The sequence below is a fragment of the Cylas formicarius genome, unplaced genomic scaffold (assembly GCF_029955315.1).
Source record: "Cylas formicarius isolate icCylForm1 unplaced genomic scaffold, icCylForm1.1 PGA_scaffold_6__28_contigs__length_40554024, whole genome shotgun sequence".
Lineage (NCBI taxonomy): Eukaryota > Metazoa > Arthropoda > Insecta > Coleoptera > Brentidae > Cylas > Cylas formicarius.
In genome coordinates, this window is record NW_026844347.1 from 651208 (window position 1) to 668592 (window position 17385).

At 29.4% G+C, this 17385-nt stretch overlaps 2 protein-coding genes across 4 annotated transcripts; both read right to left on the reverse strand.

The window, feature by feature from the left end:
* Positions 1-183: 183 nt before the first annotated feature.
* LOC132702765 (clarin-2) lies at positions 184-10441 on the reverse strand. Of its 3 annotated transcripts, none has more exons than XM_060671519.1 (5): positions 10029-10441; positions 2386-2662; positions 1794-1982; positions 449-584; positions 184-335 (listed from the first exon to the last, which is right to left on the reverse strand). In XM_060671519.1, exons 2-5 carry the CDS (start codon positions 2606-2608, stop codon positions 203-205), a joined length of 681 nt encoding a protein of 226 aa, XP_060527502.1. In that variant the 5' UTR covers positions 2609-2662; positions 10029-10441; the 3' UTR covers positions 184-202. The 3 variants fall into 3 exon arrangements, with proteins under 3 accessions (XP_060527502.1, XP_060527504.1, XP_060527503.1); XM_060671521.1 differs by lacking the exon at positions 10029-10441 and adding an exon at positions 9712-9850; XM_060671520.1 differs by lacking the exon at positions 10029-10441 and adding an exon at positions 6636-6690.
* A 210-nt stretch (positions 10442-10651) lies between these two features.
* On the reverse strand, positions 10652-16789 carry LOC132702837 (uncharacterized). The gene is made up of 5 exons (XM_060671658.1): positions 16456-16789; positions 15428-15625; positions 14473-14605; positions 14029-14199; positions 10652-12649 (listed from the first exon to the last, which is right to left on the reverse strand). The coding sequence occupies exons 1-5, from the start codon at positions 16661-16663 to the stop codon at positions 12511-12513; spliced, it is 849 nt and encodes a 282-aa protein (XP_060527641.1). The 5' UTR covers positions 16664-16789; the 3' UTR covers positions 10652-12510.
* Positions 16790-17385: the final 596 nt, after the last annotated feature.

A 17385-nucleotide genomic window follows, 5' to 3' on the forward strand; every position in this document is an offset into this window, starting at 1 on the left:
TTTTTGAAGTAAACTTGAAACTGGTTATTTCTTCAATAGCGCTTTTGTAATTTTAAAACGAAGTTTATTTTATTTTTATTCTTCTTATATTTCTTAAGCTAACCACTATCATGTAAACAAATACAATTGATTGTTTTTATCAACTACTTTATTTACAAGTTGTATCAAAATTATGTGTAACAGCACATTTATTTTATCTTAACTAATACAACATTATTGCTCCATTCGTTTTTTCCTCGAGAACGGGTATGACCGTTTCAATGTCCTTTTCGGTGGTAGAAATGATCAACAACACTATATTTACAAATGAAGCTGATGCTGCACCAACAACAAACCTGCAAAATTATTTGCCTTACAATAATTATGTCCCTATCTTACTCTATCATTGTCAAGTTTATTTAATTATCAAATTTGAAAAAATTATCGGGTTACCATTCATTTTCCTTACCAAAATGAATACCCAAGATCGGCCATACCATCTGAAGTCCATTCATTGCTCATGTCTTCCCTTGAAAGAACGTTGTACTGTACTTTTGTATAGTGCTGAACTAACCAAAAGCCGATACCGCACAGGGCACCTAAGACTGTGAATATAGAGGAAAAACATTTATGCAGCACAAGTATTAGACAAACGAAAGGATTTGGTTAAGAAACTAATACTAATAACAATAAAAAAAAATGTACTTATTGCATCAGCAAACAGAAGAGGCAATAAAGGTAGACTTAAAATGTATAAAATCTAAGCTTAATTCAATCTGTAAAATTCACGTGACACCTATAAGCACCTATAAATAAGTAATAAAGCAATATACAGGACTTGACAAATTTATTTAAAAAAAATCATACAAAGCCCTCTTGAAATACCGCGAATTTTTTAATTCTTTAAATTAATTGTAGTCGCAATACCTTGTTGCCTATCCCACAAACCCGAGAGAAATACCGATTAACTAAATAATTCGGATTTAGGTTCGCCAAACATCTGCAGTATTCAGTAGATCATATATGGGAAAAAGTCCGGTGATAATTCCTATATAACCAGACATTCAGGTTCTACAGATCGCAGCACAGGATCTTAACTCACCAAAAAATTTAACAGTTATAAGGGATTTGATTTTTATTTTCGAGAACTTGTATGAAACTAATAAAAACTAAATGCCTATGGAGTTACTTCTAATTCTAATTCTAAAACGTACAAAAAATAAAAAATCCCAATTCAAATTCGATTTTATGGCATACATATTTTACACAGGTGATTAAAGCAACAATAAATATATTCATTACTATTATTATTGCCAAGCGTAGAAGTAGTAATTTCAGAAAAATTTAAAACAATACATACACAACATTTTTAATATGTTATTGAAGAAAATATGAATTTACTATTATCCATATTCTTGTTAGTTGCAAAATATTAATATTTGTTTTTTTTTTTGCACAATAAGAACATTGGTTCAATAAATGTGGTGTGAAAAAGCATGAGTATTTTCTAAAAGCTAGAAAGATTTTAAGTCAGAGAAAAATATCAAATTTTGGAAGGTTCAGCGTTAAAGAAAGTTAATTAAAAAATAATAAAAAAAAACTTATTCTTAATGATTAATCAGTTTTTTTATTATTTTTTAATTAACTGTCTTTTACGCCGAAGCTTCGAAATTATATAAATATATAAAAAAAATAAATAAATATTTTTTTAACACCAAATTTATTGAACTAACCTTTTATTTTGTTGGCCTCTATGGCGGAAAAGTTATGTTATATATTTATATATATTTTGCCGTTACCGTTGAAGTACTTACGAGTAAGAAAATTCCATAGCATCAATCCAGATACCTTGGTCATCCACCTTTGGGTTGTAGTCGTAGTATTCACCACTGCGAAAACTACCGAAAATGTGGCAAAAAGCAGACTCGCACATAACGTCGATACAGTTCCGAGCCATAACCAATAATTTAAGAATTGCGGCTCATATTTGAGCATGTTGATGACTGTAACAAAAATACAAACTTTACCCTTCGTAGTTCTTTAAAATAAGTATAAATATACTTCTATATGTTATTTTTTGAGATTGCTTGGCAAGTAAAATAAATAAAAACATTTATGAAAAAACAGTAGTAGTGTTTAGTGTTACTTAATTTCTACTTAGACACTGCCTAGATGTTCGAATAAGATTTACAGATTAACTGAAACACAAATTAACTTCGCTAATAAGATTTTCCTTCGATCTATAACCAAAACTAGAACTTGAGAAGGAAAGCAAAAAAAAAAGAAACACAAAAATTTTAAAATTGCATTGCAAGATTAAGGTATTCTACAATAAGTTTCTGCATAACTTTACGCAAATCAGTTAGAAAGACGTGTATTTTAGTTTTATAAATCATAACAGCATACCATTGATTTCATATGTTCTCCACCCATATGCGACGTTGAGCTCTTTCTTGCCCTCGAACAGCCCGAAATGTATTTTTCCGTCACTTTCCACGGGGTTTTTCAGTCTTTTGGCGCCCGCCTCGGCCCAATGCTTGGTTCCCAACGCCGTCAACAGTAGGGCCAAAGCGGCGCTAGCGACAAAGAAGGTGCAAAAAATCAAACTTCTTCTGATGAATTTTGCCATTTTCCGACGCTAACTGAATAACGAATACGTCATGGCTTTGAGGAATTTCTCCATCTAAAATGTAAAAAACAAAATATTATGTATGTCTGTATGCGGTCCACATATTTAATAGAAATTCCATATATTGCAGAATTATATAATAATACATACAAACATAAATAATATTTTTATTTCCTTAAAGTATACAGATAGTTCATTTTACTTGCAACAGTACAAAAGGGCTGCGGGCTTGATTTAAAAAAAAAATTAATTCTCCCTATCGGCAACGCTGCACCCCGCGAAGACGCCAACGTGGAGCTTAGTAGAATAGTCTATGCTGAGATAAACGGGCGCTCCTCGTGGAAAAAGTATTGTATTGTATTGTATTGTATTAGTGGTTAGTGGTATAAAGAGGTAGCAATTAACTTAGCTGTTTTCTTTCGAAAATGCGGTCCACGGACATATCATTCATTAAATATACACAAGTCCGCCAAGCAATCGTATATTTTACCAGCAAAAAAAAATACTGTCTGGTGAAAGGTAGTTCAATTAAAAAAATAAATTTCGTAGGGATTTCAAGTGTGAGCAAATTACTCCAAGGTTTTTTAAAAGAATGGGAGCAAGATGATAAAGGTCATGGGGTTGCCACGACGCACACTGGTTCAAAGGGATAGAAAGCCTTTTTTTAAATTGAACTAGTTTTTTTTATTGAGGATATCCCTAAATATCTATTTGCAAAAGTTATAAATGAAATCTGTTTTAACAAATTTATGGAGTCTTTTATCGAATAATTTTCGATTTGGTTTTTATTTTTTCTATCCTGCCAGTCCTTAAAATATTTGTCTGCAATGGAAAATTTTTACCTAGAAAGTTACCTACCACGAATAACATTTTAGTTTAATGTTAATAATTTAATGACGCAGGTGTAAGTATTTAACAGTAAGCGTTGAAAAATTTCGTGCTCATATTTACTCTTCTTATAATAGGAGATGTTTTTAGAGTATGGATTACAGTTTTATAACAATATTTTTGTCTTTTGATAGTATCTCTGTTCTTTTTTGTCTACTATAATAATTTTGTTGATTTTAGTTACAGACTTTGACAGGTTACAGAACTATTTGCTATGCTTAAGTAAAACCATGAGTGTGTTACAAATCATTATGTGAAATCCACAAAGTTTCTAAAGCAATGTTTAAGTGAAAATTATCCTTTCCTAAGAGATTTGTTTCACAATTTCAACAGAGTTGAAAAGTTGACTTGCCTGTTGCAAACTCTTCCAATGAAGGTAAAATAGGACAAAAAGGAAGGTAGACCAGAAAAAGCACGAGCTCTATAATAGAAATTAAAAAAAGTTACGAGAATTGCGCTTTTAGTCTGTAATTGCTGATGCTTCGTCAATACCCGAAACACGGATGTCTATTTTCGACCCGGTCTTTGCATTAGCCCTTTTAATTTAAACTATGTTATTAAAATATCGGTACGAAATTATTCGAAAAGCGGTTAAGGATATTGGACATATTCTCCAACTACCATGAAATTTGCATCATTGCGCGACACCTCAACGCAGACGCTTGCTGCTTGGAATCGTACGTCACAACACGAAAATGTTTGACAAATGTGACAATGTTTTGAAATGAATGATGAAATTAAATCCAACACAACTATACTTAGGTTACTTGAATTGAAGAAAAACCAGGTAAATAAGTAACTTTTAGATAGGTCTGAAACCAGAAAGAGAGAAAGCTGTTTTAGTGGCTGCCGGATTACCAAACTCGATATAAAATATGAAGATTCTATTTAATGACGAAAAGAAAGCTATATTATAGATATTAAATTTTTATTAATAAGTTACTAATTTAATTAAAACGATCTAAAACAATGAAAGTTAAAGTTAAAAAGTTATGAAAAAACTGAACAAACCAAAAAATTCCTAAACTGGTTTATTGGTTACATAAAAAAAAGTAAATACGAGATGGTTCAGGGTTAGTTTTGGTTAGTTTAACATGGGACTTTCTGCCACATGAAATAGTTAACTAGGTTCTTAGTATTTATTGGTTATATTTAAACCATCTTTTAAGAAGTCGTTTTAATTTTTAAAATATTATTAAATTATATTAATAATAAAGCAAGGGTGCTCAAAAGTTCCATCCCATGCAAAAGCGCTATCAGTAGGTGAATATGTAATATTTGCAATAATTACAGGCATGAGAACTTTATATAGCAATTTAATTACAATTAGGGTATATATATATAAATAAATAAATAAATAAATAAATATATATATATATATATATATATATATATATATATATATATATATATATATATATATATATATATATATATATATATATATATATATATATATATATATATATATATATATATATATATATATATATATATATATATATATATATATATATATATATATATATATATATATATATATATATATATATATATATATATATATATATATATATATATATATATATATATATATATATATATATATATATATATATATATATATATACATAGTTGTTAAAAATATTCGGTTCTAAAAGAGTTTTCAAAAATATTTCAATTTTTTCGATTTCCGATGTTAAATGGTTTATCGTATGGGTCGTCTCAGGAATTAGAAGGCTTAGGGTTTTTCGAACAAATGTTTTTAAAATTATTTCGTTGAATTTTCGCTCGAGGTACTTACATGAAAAATTGTCCTGTAACATAATTACAAACTTTAAAAATAACTTTATTAAACAAAAAAGTAACCAAACAAACAAAAAAATCTTTACTAGCAAATTGAAAAAGACAAAAGCTTTCCTAAAAAGAAACAAAACTATAAAAATATTAAGACCAGATAAATCAAACAAAACCGTAATTATGCACGAAAAGGACTACAACACAAAAATGTATGACCTTCTAAACGATGACAAAACATATAAACAAATAAATAATGATCCTACAAACATTTTCCAAAAAAGAAATAACGATCTGGTATCAAAATGGGAAAAAGAACTTTTTATTTCACCGAATGTAGCCAAAAATCTTAAAATACAGAATGCACTACCTCCTAGAATCTATGGATTGCCTAAACTACATAAACCTGGCGTACCTCTAAGACCCATAGTGTCATGCATTCAATCCCCTTGTGAAAAATTGTCAAAGTTCCTTAAAAATATACTACAAAACGTTATAAATCAAAATCAATATTACATCAAAAACTCTTTCGATTTTAAAGAAAAGATAAAAAATGTCAGAATACCTGAAAACTATGTTTTGATCTCGTTAGATGTCATTTCTCTATACACAAATATTCTCATCCCTTTAGCTAAAGATATAATAAAGAAAAAATGGCCAAAAATTAAACATTTCACAGATATTCCGTTAAATCACTTTCTTGAAGCTGTAGAATTAACATTAACATCAACCTATTTCTTATTCAATGACAAATATTACAGGCAGGTCGATGGTTGTGCAATAGGAGCATCGATTTCCAGTGTTATTGCACAGTTAGTAATGGAAGATTTGGAAGAATCCGTACTAAAAAATATAAATCTTCATATCCCCCTATTTTATCGTTATGTCGATGACTGCGTAAGTGCTGTCCCAAAAACTGAAATCGATGATATTCTAGAGAATTTTAATTCATACAACGACAAACTTCAATTTTTAATAGAGATCGAAAAAAATAACGTCATTAACTTTCTAGACCTGACTCTATACCACAGCAAAGACCAGATCAAAACCAAATGGTACACCAAAGATACTTGGTCATCTAGGTATGTAAGTTTCAACTCCCAACATCCCATCATTCAAAAAAAATCCGTAATAATAGGTTTAGCCGACCGAGCTATTAAACTGTCCGATCCTGAGTACAGACAGCAAGCTATTAAAAAAGCAAAACAAGCCCTAAAATTAAACTGTTATCCGGATGTATTAATAAATAAAATTTTCAATAAACGGATACATAAATTTTACAATCAAAATGCTGGTAACAAATCCGAGAAGAAAAATACTCAAAAACAATATCTCCCATTACCGTACGTTCCAGGGCTATCGGAAAATTTGTGCAATGTGTTCAAACAACACGACATTACTGTGGCACACAAAGGTTATAACCTATTAGAACAAAACTTTAGTAAATTAAAATCAAAAATCCCTGACGAGAAAAAAAGCCACCTGGTGTACCAAATACCGTGCCAAAATTGTAACGGTGTCTACATCGGACAAACTAGTCAATACTTAAAAAGTCGCTTAAACGGCCATAAATATGACAAAAAAAATAACACTGCTCTTTCGAGCCATTCCAGGGAAAATCAGCACTCGTTTGACTTTCAAAGTGTGAAAATTTTACGCTCAGAAAGGCACACAAAAAGACGGGAATTTTATGAAATGATTGAGATCCAAAAAAATCCAAACGCCATAAACTCTAAGACTGACACAAAAAATCTCAGCAAAATTTATCACAACTTAATTAAATAAAGAGACACATTAACCCGTGAATCTCACACAAACAAAAAAAAAAAAGCTTTAGAAAAAAAAAAAACTCCGTTGTCCTACTGTGAAGAAACGTACATCCGGGCTTCGCATTATTGTTTTGGTTCGTCGTCTTATCAATGTGGCTTGTCGATTTACATATTCAATATGTCTGTTGTGAATGTTGTAAAACTGTAAATTACCAAACAACTATATCGTGAACCGTTGATTTTTGGCTTAAGGTATGTATGTAATCGTAATATAAAAAATTATGTATGTTTTATTGTTGTGCATCTATTTTTATACAATTTTTAATCACTTTGTTTGTTCTATTGACTTGCATTAGTAATTTTTAATCATTTCAATGCTGACTCCTATACAAATTTTTATCTATGTTTTAATTATGACCAGGAAAACAATGCTATAAATAATTTTATTTAAAAACACATTTTTGTAGGTTAAAATTAAATGTCTGAAGAAGGTCTTGAAGGCCGAAACGTCACAAAAAATAAAATGTTTCACAAGTAACGGAAACTTATTTTAATTTCACTAAAAAAGGACCAAAAAAAAAACCCAAGAACCATTTCTTAAGTATATATATATATATATATATATATATATATATATATATATATATATATATATATATATATATATATATATATATATATATATATATATATATATATATTATATCTTAAGTACATCCCGTGGTATTTAACATATTTTGTATATTTTTATGACAGACTAAATTTGGTATTTGATTTTTCAGAACTGATCGAGTGAGGTGGCCACGTTATAAAATTATAATATTAAATTCTGATGTAACAATTTCGCAATCGCGCTTCATAATATTAAAATGGCAGACAATGCAAATATTACGCGGAGCTAATAAATTGATACGTCTCGCGCGGCAATATGTTCGTAATTTATTAATATAATTTATTAATGTAATTTCAAGTAAACGAATAATCAATTCAAAAACACTTAAAAAAAAACACTTTTAAAATCCTTTATAAAAATTCTGTAAGGTAACTTTCGCCCATTACTTTTCGCGAAAACCATAAACCGTCAAGTTTTTAAGTCAAGTATTTGTGATTCAGTCTGTTATTGTGTAGGTATATTTAAGAGAAAGGAGCCCACTTAGCCAAACTTCTGGGAAAATCTGCAAAAATATAATTACGACGTAATAGTTTGGAATTAAACAATATCCATGTACGTTCAATACACAAGAACAAAAAGTTGTTGTTGTAATAATCTAATCTAATCTAATCTAATTCCAAACATCAAATAAGTCGAAATTAGCTCCGTTTCAAAATACAGGGCGTCAAATGTATACAACGAAACTCGATTGTAACGTACGCTACACTAATGATGGTTTCAAACTGTCATAATTCTTTTCTTAGTGTAATTTTTTAGTTTTTCTTTTCAACAAAATAATTCCGTTAACTTATTCCTAAGCAAAAAGGTTGTTAAAATACACCCAATGTCTTACGAACAAAAACCTTTTATTTTTTTCTCGTTGGTTTATGATTTATTTTGACGTTATGAATATGCACTATATAGTGTATGTATGTAGTGCACTAGATATAGTGTATTAGACATTTTCTGTACCAATAGTTTTGGTTAGTTTCAATGATTATTGAAATGGTTTAAATTTCATGCGTAATGTGACTTTTGCAGGCTCTAACTAATTATTATTCGAGTAAGGAAGCTTTAATTACTTAGTTTTGTTTGGAATACTTGTTGAGAAGGACATAGGCCCTTATCACATAGTTAATAAGCCTTTTAAAATATTAATTAATCAATTGTCAATCTTCAAAAATTGACTGTAAAAATTATATTTTTTTCAGTAGTTATCTAGAATTGTTTATTCCAATTTATATTTTAAATTTATTTTAAAAAACATTAGTAATTAACTATCACAAGTTAACCTTTCCCTTGTTTTGTCAGCACAGTCATGACCACCTATAAACGTAATTCAAGAGCCATGTAGCGCATTTTTGAAACCTGCAAATTTTGGAATAAAACAAACTTCCGCAAAATTAATAATTAGTTTAATTTGTTAATTGCAATTTGGAGGAATTCAATTTGTAAAACATATATTGTCGACAGTATTTTTAATTGCATTTTTAGTTATAGGAAAAACTGTTATTGTAGACCATCTATCTAAGTGTCGCATTTCATCCTTTTGACTTAAACTACTATACGAGGAATGTGTATAGAATTAACGAGTTTGGTTAAAATCATCATTCTGTGTAATTTTGCGTCAAATTTTGGATTTATACCTTGTGTCAATCATTTCACAAAAAAAATCCAGAAAATTATAATTAACAATTAAAAATGATAAAATATTTGAAATTAGTATTAAGTGCTCTAGCAATTAAGGAAATAAATTAGATACCGTGTTCCATTTAAATCACAAACGTGATTATGGTACTAATTTTCAATTCAGCATTGTCTAATTTAGGATGTGCCTCAATTAAAAATTTGTCATTGTTTCAGACCTTGACAACATTGTTTTTCTCTCTTCTTCAGGAATAAATGTAATCAGTAAAACCTATATCTATTTACCTAATATAACATAAAAATAAATAAATAAGTCACATTTGCGGAATTATAAATCTCAGGTAACTTACCATTTGTTAAATGAACTCTTTTACTACCTCAATAGCTCTCGCGGACAGAAAAAATTCGATACGGTTTTCGAATCCGGAAGAAAAATTTAACCGGAACTGCTAATAACAGGCGTAAAAATATTTTCAAATACAGCGCATTGCATTTAAAGTTGCAATTTCTTGCTAATTTTGACCAAAAAAATCATGAAGTCAGCACATCTACCCCGATATTACCACTTATTACCAATGGCAGTCAGCACATTCTTTAAACAAACAAAAGAATCGCAAACTTCAGAAAAACTGTTGAATTTTCTCGCCTAACCGACTGTCGAACTCACCGAATATTATTTCACCCAACCCAGACTTTTCACTAGTATCCTTCTATCCAATTAACACTTTTGGTACCACTTTATCCGTAAAAAATACCGTTCCACATTTTACAAAGTTCGAGTAACCGATTCGCATGTCATTTTTCAAATGTTTCACGTTTTGCACTTGTATAGACGTCTCTCAGTGACAGTAGTCCGCCAACTTTTAATAACAATGCCGAACTAGTAACAATAAGTTTTGCACTTTTTAAAGACGTTTAACTAATTATCAGATATTTAGGTTAAAACTACGAGATGAAAGCGTTCGTAGCTGGTTTTCAGACTTGGCGTGTGAACATTCGAGAGAGGCACAAAAAACCAAAGTAGGCAGGTAAGGTCGGATCGTTCCGGGAATGTTCGTGACTCACTTGAAAGTACACATGTAGCTAAACAGGTGTACCATGGTGCACATAATAGAACTGAGCTTTAAAATAAACGCCCAGGTATATTAAACGCATCAACGATGGAGATATAAATGAATAAAAGACACATTAATGAATCTGGACATATCGACACATAAATAAATCGGACTGATGTTTAAGAAAACAATTATAAAATAATTTCAACTTTTTAGCAATCTCTTTAATAGCCCTTTTAAATTTAACAACGTTTAAAAATATATTACTTGCATTTAGCTTTGAAGTAATCGATAATGCTTGATCTAAATATAAATCTTGATCCATTAGTAACACAGGTATATATGATATATATAGAAATTTGGAATTAAATTTTGGTTAGTTTTTAACGAACTGTTTTTTTATGTTTACTTTTATTAAGAAACTGCTCTATTGGTTCAAAATTTCCCTCCATGTGCAAGAAAGAATTACTTATCTAATAGAACCTTGTAGATCGCCCATACAATTTTTAAAACTGAAAATTTTCAACGATCTTCGCGTTTTCGTGTGGTTCTGAATTTAACGTATATGACAACAAAGACAATCGGGACCTAATACGAACGAGAAATAGTCAAAACTAAATGCCAATGGGTCTGGTGTTTGGTATTGGAGGACAAAATTCGCAAAACTGCTGTCAGGACATTTTGTATTAAAAAATTGAAATTAATGCAGTACGAGGAAGAATCTCAACCGCTTCAGCAGTATATAGTAATATTTTTCAATAGTTATATTTTTTATTACAGTACATGTAATGTTGAAGGAGATAACGATTTACATTAAAATTAATAAATTTCCTGCTTTGTCCGGAACTGATATCAACTTAGCATATACTTATATTTGTATTGTATATTTTTTATAGCATCATATTCTACGTCGAATTGCCTTTTTAAAGATACATCAGAACATCTGCATTCAAAATGGCCCGAAAAAAAGATCAAAACAAACATCGATGGCCTGAAAAAATTGAATTTTACAGGAAAGGCAAAATATGATTTTAAAGAAAAAGTTAGTGCACACACACACACATGACATTTTCATCAATCTTAGAAAAATTAATATCATTTTTTAGTAAACAGAAAATAAAAAAGAAAATTTTCCAGTATGTTAGCCAAGCCAAAAATCTGAAAATCGTTAAATTATCATTTACGTCATCGATATATTTAACGGATACTAGAAGATAATTCTTAATTTTTCCTCCTGCTTCGGTTTTTGTTGAGTAGAACTAGCTAACGTGTCGCCAATCATCCAGTTAAGCTCCGAGGAAACCAACAGGATGATTGGCGAAACGTTAGCAAGTTCGACTCAACAAAAAACGACGCAGTTTTGTAAAAAGATAATTCTTCTTTGCTGCATAAACATGTTTCGATAGAATTGTTTTTATAATTTTTTGTTAGTTTTGGTTTGTCAATTCTTGTATAATTTTAATTATATAGAACCATATTTCTCTGAAATCTTAAATACGACCCGCCACAGTTTTTAACATATTAAACATCAACTTTGATCTATTCAGATGTCTAATCCAAGAGGGCATCCATAAAAAATTTAAACTTTATGATGGTTTAAGAAACACGTCATAAGGGGTTTTTATAACTTGGACAGAAAAAAAGCTCAAATAGTTTCAATGAGAATATGTTTGGAAAATGTAAAAACAAACTTGTAAAAATATAAAATCGAAGAATACGGAAATTTTAGTTCGCCCACCATATTTCCTGATCTTGCGACGTTGATAACTTTTAAAGTACTTTTATCGGGCTCATCGATGCCAATGGTATGTTCTACTATTTGCGAGATCCCAAATGTCGAGAATCCAATTTGAAAAACCATGTTTTTATAAATTCTTTTGAACAATGTACAACCATAAATACCGGCCTTATCTCTTTATCCGCAATTCCTATATTCAATGAAGATTAAGTCTACAATTTTAATATTAATCCTTACATTTAGGTACAATCGTGATTTATAAGATTTATTTATAAAAGGTTTCATTTTTATCGCGTTTTATCAAAAAAGTACAATTAAGTCAAGTTGTGTGACTCTTAAATTAATAAACCAACGAATCAGTACAAATATATATTTGGATCGGCAGAATCTTCCAAAATCACGTTTTTCTGTTTCGGATCCTTGGCATTTAAATATTCTCGATAATACAACAGTCCAACACTACAAGTATAAGCCACAAGTGGTCCAAAGTTGATCCTAAAAATTATACAAATAAATAGGCTATTTATAACAGGTAATTGATGGTCGATCATGACGAAACCATATATAGATTCTAAAAATTTGTTTTCAAAAATATTTTGGACAACAAGATCCTATGGGCTGCCCTATGTTTTATTACATTTTTAGTTTTCTCTTCTAATTATTATTGCTCAATACCTTCCTATATCTATCTCTATTTTCGCAGTATTATTTTTTTCGTCTCTCCAAAATATGAAATTATCTAAACTTTAATCTAGCTTCCATTTAAACCTATAGAAATCTGGAATACTGATTATAGTTTGGTGAGCCCTGTATGTTAGGTTTATCTAGAACTTAGTTAAATTTATTCCATAGTATATAGGGTTCTTTAAAATTAATGATTCTAAGGTGACATGCAAAGGGGGTAAACACTTTTTTTTAATTCATGAAGCTTGTATGTTATTAAAAATTATAAAAGGTTATTGAATTTTCTTAAAAATAATGTATAAAATTACATTATTAGTTATTATTTTATTTAACAGGAGTTCCTCAATTACTGTCTCAAGAAGCATTTAGAAGTTTTAAAATTTACATTTACATACAATACAACGATACAACGTATGATCACAAAATAGTATTACTAATATAATAAATCGTCTAGCAAATAAAAAAGAAAAAAATGTACTTATGGATTCAAATTCCCTAACGGGCTCTCATTGATCATGATGTCAGAGCCAGCACAAGCATTTTCATATGTTTAATATTAGTTATATTTTTTATTAGATATTATTATATTTCAACAAGCAAATCTTTACTGACAGTTTCTTTATATAAAATTTAATCACTTCCTTGTAAATTGTGAGATTTAAAAGATCACGTTTCACCAAAAACTTTACTGTTTATGTTTCTCTGCCCCTAGGTTATAAACTACCAAAGTTTACAATTAGTTTTTGAAAAATTGAGATTCAGATAACGATTTTTAAAATTATGACCATTCTTCATCATTTTTTGTGTATCACGCCAAAATCATTAATTTTAAACGGTTAATAATATGGAAAAAGCAGTAATCTATAAAATATAATAAAAAAGGGGTTTTGCCATTTAAATAACAATGTTGCATTGGTCAAAATATTTTAATTTGCTAGAGCACGGTAGAATGCTTTAGTATCCAAATTAAAAAAAAATAAATATCTTTTTTCCGTAACCGTCTAACATACTATCGGTCATCAATCACCCGGCATAGTTTGAGGTTGGCAGTTATTCGCCTGTATTTAACGCAAAACAAAAATGTATTTTTTTTATCTTATAAATATTTGGTTTTATAGCACACACAAATCGTTTGTAAATGAAATATATAGAAAAAACAAAATTTGAAGGAAATATGAACGAATACTTACCAATACGAGTATCCTAAATACACCATTTTATCAGAGGACATTTGACCGACTAGCGTGTAGTATAAACCCACGTTGTGTATAATAACGATATTGTACATTGCTCCCCACAAAATCAGATATAAAATAATAAATCCACACGCCAGTCCATTATATATAAATAAACTTTTGACACTATAAAAAATCATTTCGTTAGTTTTATGGGTATAAAATTGAAAATCTAGGACACATTAGTTTTCGACACCTTCAAAAGCGAACAAAAAATTCAAATTATATTTGAAAAAGATATAAGTTTCTTAGAATGTCTGTCAAACTAGTCCATTGTCTAAAAACGTTGTGAACAACGACAACGGCAGTTCGTAACGCCAGTATTGACCAGAGTCAATCCTTGTCTATCTATCGAGAAATATTTTAATACTATTTTAATTATATATTTACTTTTCTTACCTAAGAAAGAATTCTATGGGATTTGCAACGGTATTGTAGAGAGCCAACCCAGCGGAAAAGAGTCCAGTGGAAATGGATAAAATTATGAAAATTACAGTACAAAGCCACACCCCAGCGTTAAGAAATTTCATATCTGGAAACAAATAAGATATATTAGTTGCACATACTTTATAACAAAACTATTCTAATCCGCTCTCAAGGTCTCGGAGAAAAACTGAAAATGTCCTTTTTATAACTTTATTACTTATTTCAAAATTTTAATTAAAACATTTTAAGTTTCCTGTAATAACTTTTTTAATTATTTATAAATTTTAATTACAGCATTTAAGTCTTTGACCACAGTAGTTTCATTTATACATTTATTTCATTATTTCTTTGTACCCAACAGACATTTTGAAATTTTATAAGTAGGAATATAGGTGGTTACTAGACAGCAAAATATGCCGAGATTTAGTGTGCCTAGGAAAAACAGAATGTGTTAATTTTCAGCAGCCTTGTATCTACACGTAGGGTGTTAAAATAAATAAATAAGGACAATTCCTTGCTTGATTTTAAGACAAAAAGTTCATAAAAACACCTATAATTTTTTTTTTCAATTTTTTCGTATCTCATTCTATTATTATAAATAAAATCTGTGAGGTTTTAAACAGCAATATTTCTAGCTGCTTAATACGACAAAAATTAAAAAAATATTGGAGCTTTTATACACAGTATTTTAATGAACACCCCACATATACCTATTTTAAATATTATAAGTATGGAGTCTTAACTTTTTTGGTATATTTTTATTCATTTCTCGATTTTTAAATGGAATTTGACCTTTGTATATCAACGAACATAAACTGAAAAAATTAAAATAATTTTTAATAGCCTGGATAGTAATACATTCAAAACTTTAACTGAAATTTAGAGTAAAAATATATTAAATAATATACTAAGTAACAGCATGTTTTACCTGACGAAGCACTGCCACTATAAGTACGATGGGATCCCGAAATGGGCAGATAATAAACGCTTGTAGTTACGGGGCAATTTGACATGCTATAGCTGGGATCTATATTTCCTTCGTACAAATTGTCCAACAATGTTCTCCTCTCGTCGCCATCCTTACCACAAAGCAGTGCGCATACGTTGTGTTTAAACGAGCAAGTCACTAAAATTATTTCAATTTAACTTTTACTTACACCAATGTCGTAAAATTTGACTTTACATAAACGATGGAGTGACTGATAAAAATGGTTCCTTGATTGAAAAACGTTAGTTTATTTTATAGTTAACGTTTATATATCGTGTCTCTTTTTGTTATCAGAAAAGTGCGGTTTTACTATTTCTATCAAATTTTCCACACGTCACTTTTATAATGAAATGTATTGTAAAGGAAAATTCGCTTCTTCCAGTCAAGAAGAATGATGAATAGCATAGTTGTATAATGTCACAATTAAATAATGACCGAAAATCTGATGTTCGTAGAGTTTATGGTTTTTAATTTTAAATTTAAAATAGCTTTATGGTAGTATAAATTTCCAATTATTTTTATACAAAAGTGTCCGATATTGGCAGAATTTAATTAATGCATACCGTCCAATATAAAAAGAAAACGCACTACTAAGCGTGCCTACTACTATAAAAGATATTCATTGATGGAATAAGAAAATAATCCTATTTAAAACAAGCAAGTTCTTTTAAAATAAATTTGGAAGCAAAGGTACCTTATTCTCAAATTCAATTAATTAAACTTCGTTACGTGACTACATTTTTTTAGGTATTTTGACCGGAGAATTGAAATATACATATATTATAATATTTTGATAATTATCACTTTTAGCACATCCTATAATATAATATAAATATATACAGTGAGACATCCGCATCGCTCCATCAAACGTATATGTAGAAACATAAACAATATTGAACTTCGTTTTCACTCACACCATCTAGCTTTGCACGAATAGTAGCTATAGAAAATTACGCTCCACGACTTACTCAAAACTTGATAATTGACAGTAGAAAATTGCTTAAAGTTTCCTTGGAAAAGTCCATAGTTGACGTCACTGAGTTCTGGCGAAAGTTCATCTGCTCTGGTTTGTCCGTGGATCCATTTTTCGGTGGACAGAGACAGCAAAGTAAGGGCTACCCCCGCGGCGGATATAACAGCAGAAGCAAATACGTACCCCCGGTTGGTTTTGACCATATTTTATGCACGTTGTTTTATATTAATATTGTATAACAACATAGGAGTGCAAAAAGGTCACATCTTATATTCAGGTAATTTTTACCTATAGTTGACGACTTCACACTTCCGCAATAATTATCTCTGAATGAATAGATTGTACAATAAAATCTGTTATCAGTCAAAGTACATATATATATCTTATCGGAGGCACAGGATCGAAAAATGTATACCGATTTGTAGTTGCAGTCGATAATATGTTCAAGTATAATTTCTTCTTGCACAACAATGTTTTGCGGAACTATTATATTATAATTACAGTCGATTATGCTATGTATGTATGAGCAGAGGGCCCCGCCTTACAATTTTATAATAAAATAATATTATAATTATATAAGTAGAACTAAACATACATGCCTGGAGTGCTTTTCTATAATTTAGTCAATATTTATTTCTTACAAGTACAAGTTATGCTATTATTTCAAATTATAAAGTAGTTAAAACAGATTATGGAAGAGATTTATAAAAAATATAAAACTATTACTAATTTATACAGCTTAGGTAAATGAGTCGAACAAATTAAAAAAAAAAATAAATTAACAATTTCGACAAGTGTAAATAAAATAAATAAAATGTGACGAAAAAATACAATAAATGCGGCAGTTATTTTCAATCTTCACTAAAGAATCAAATAATTGAAAGCATACAGCAGAAATTTACCTTTGAAGATAAATTTAGTGCGT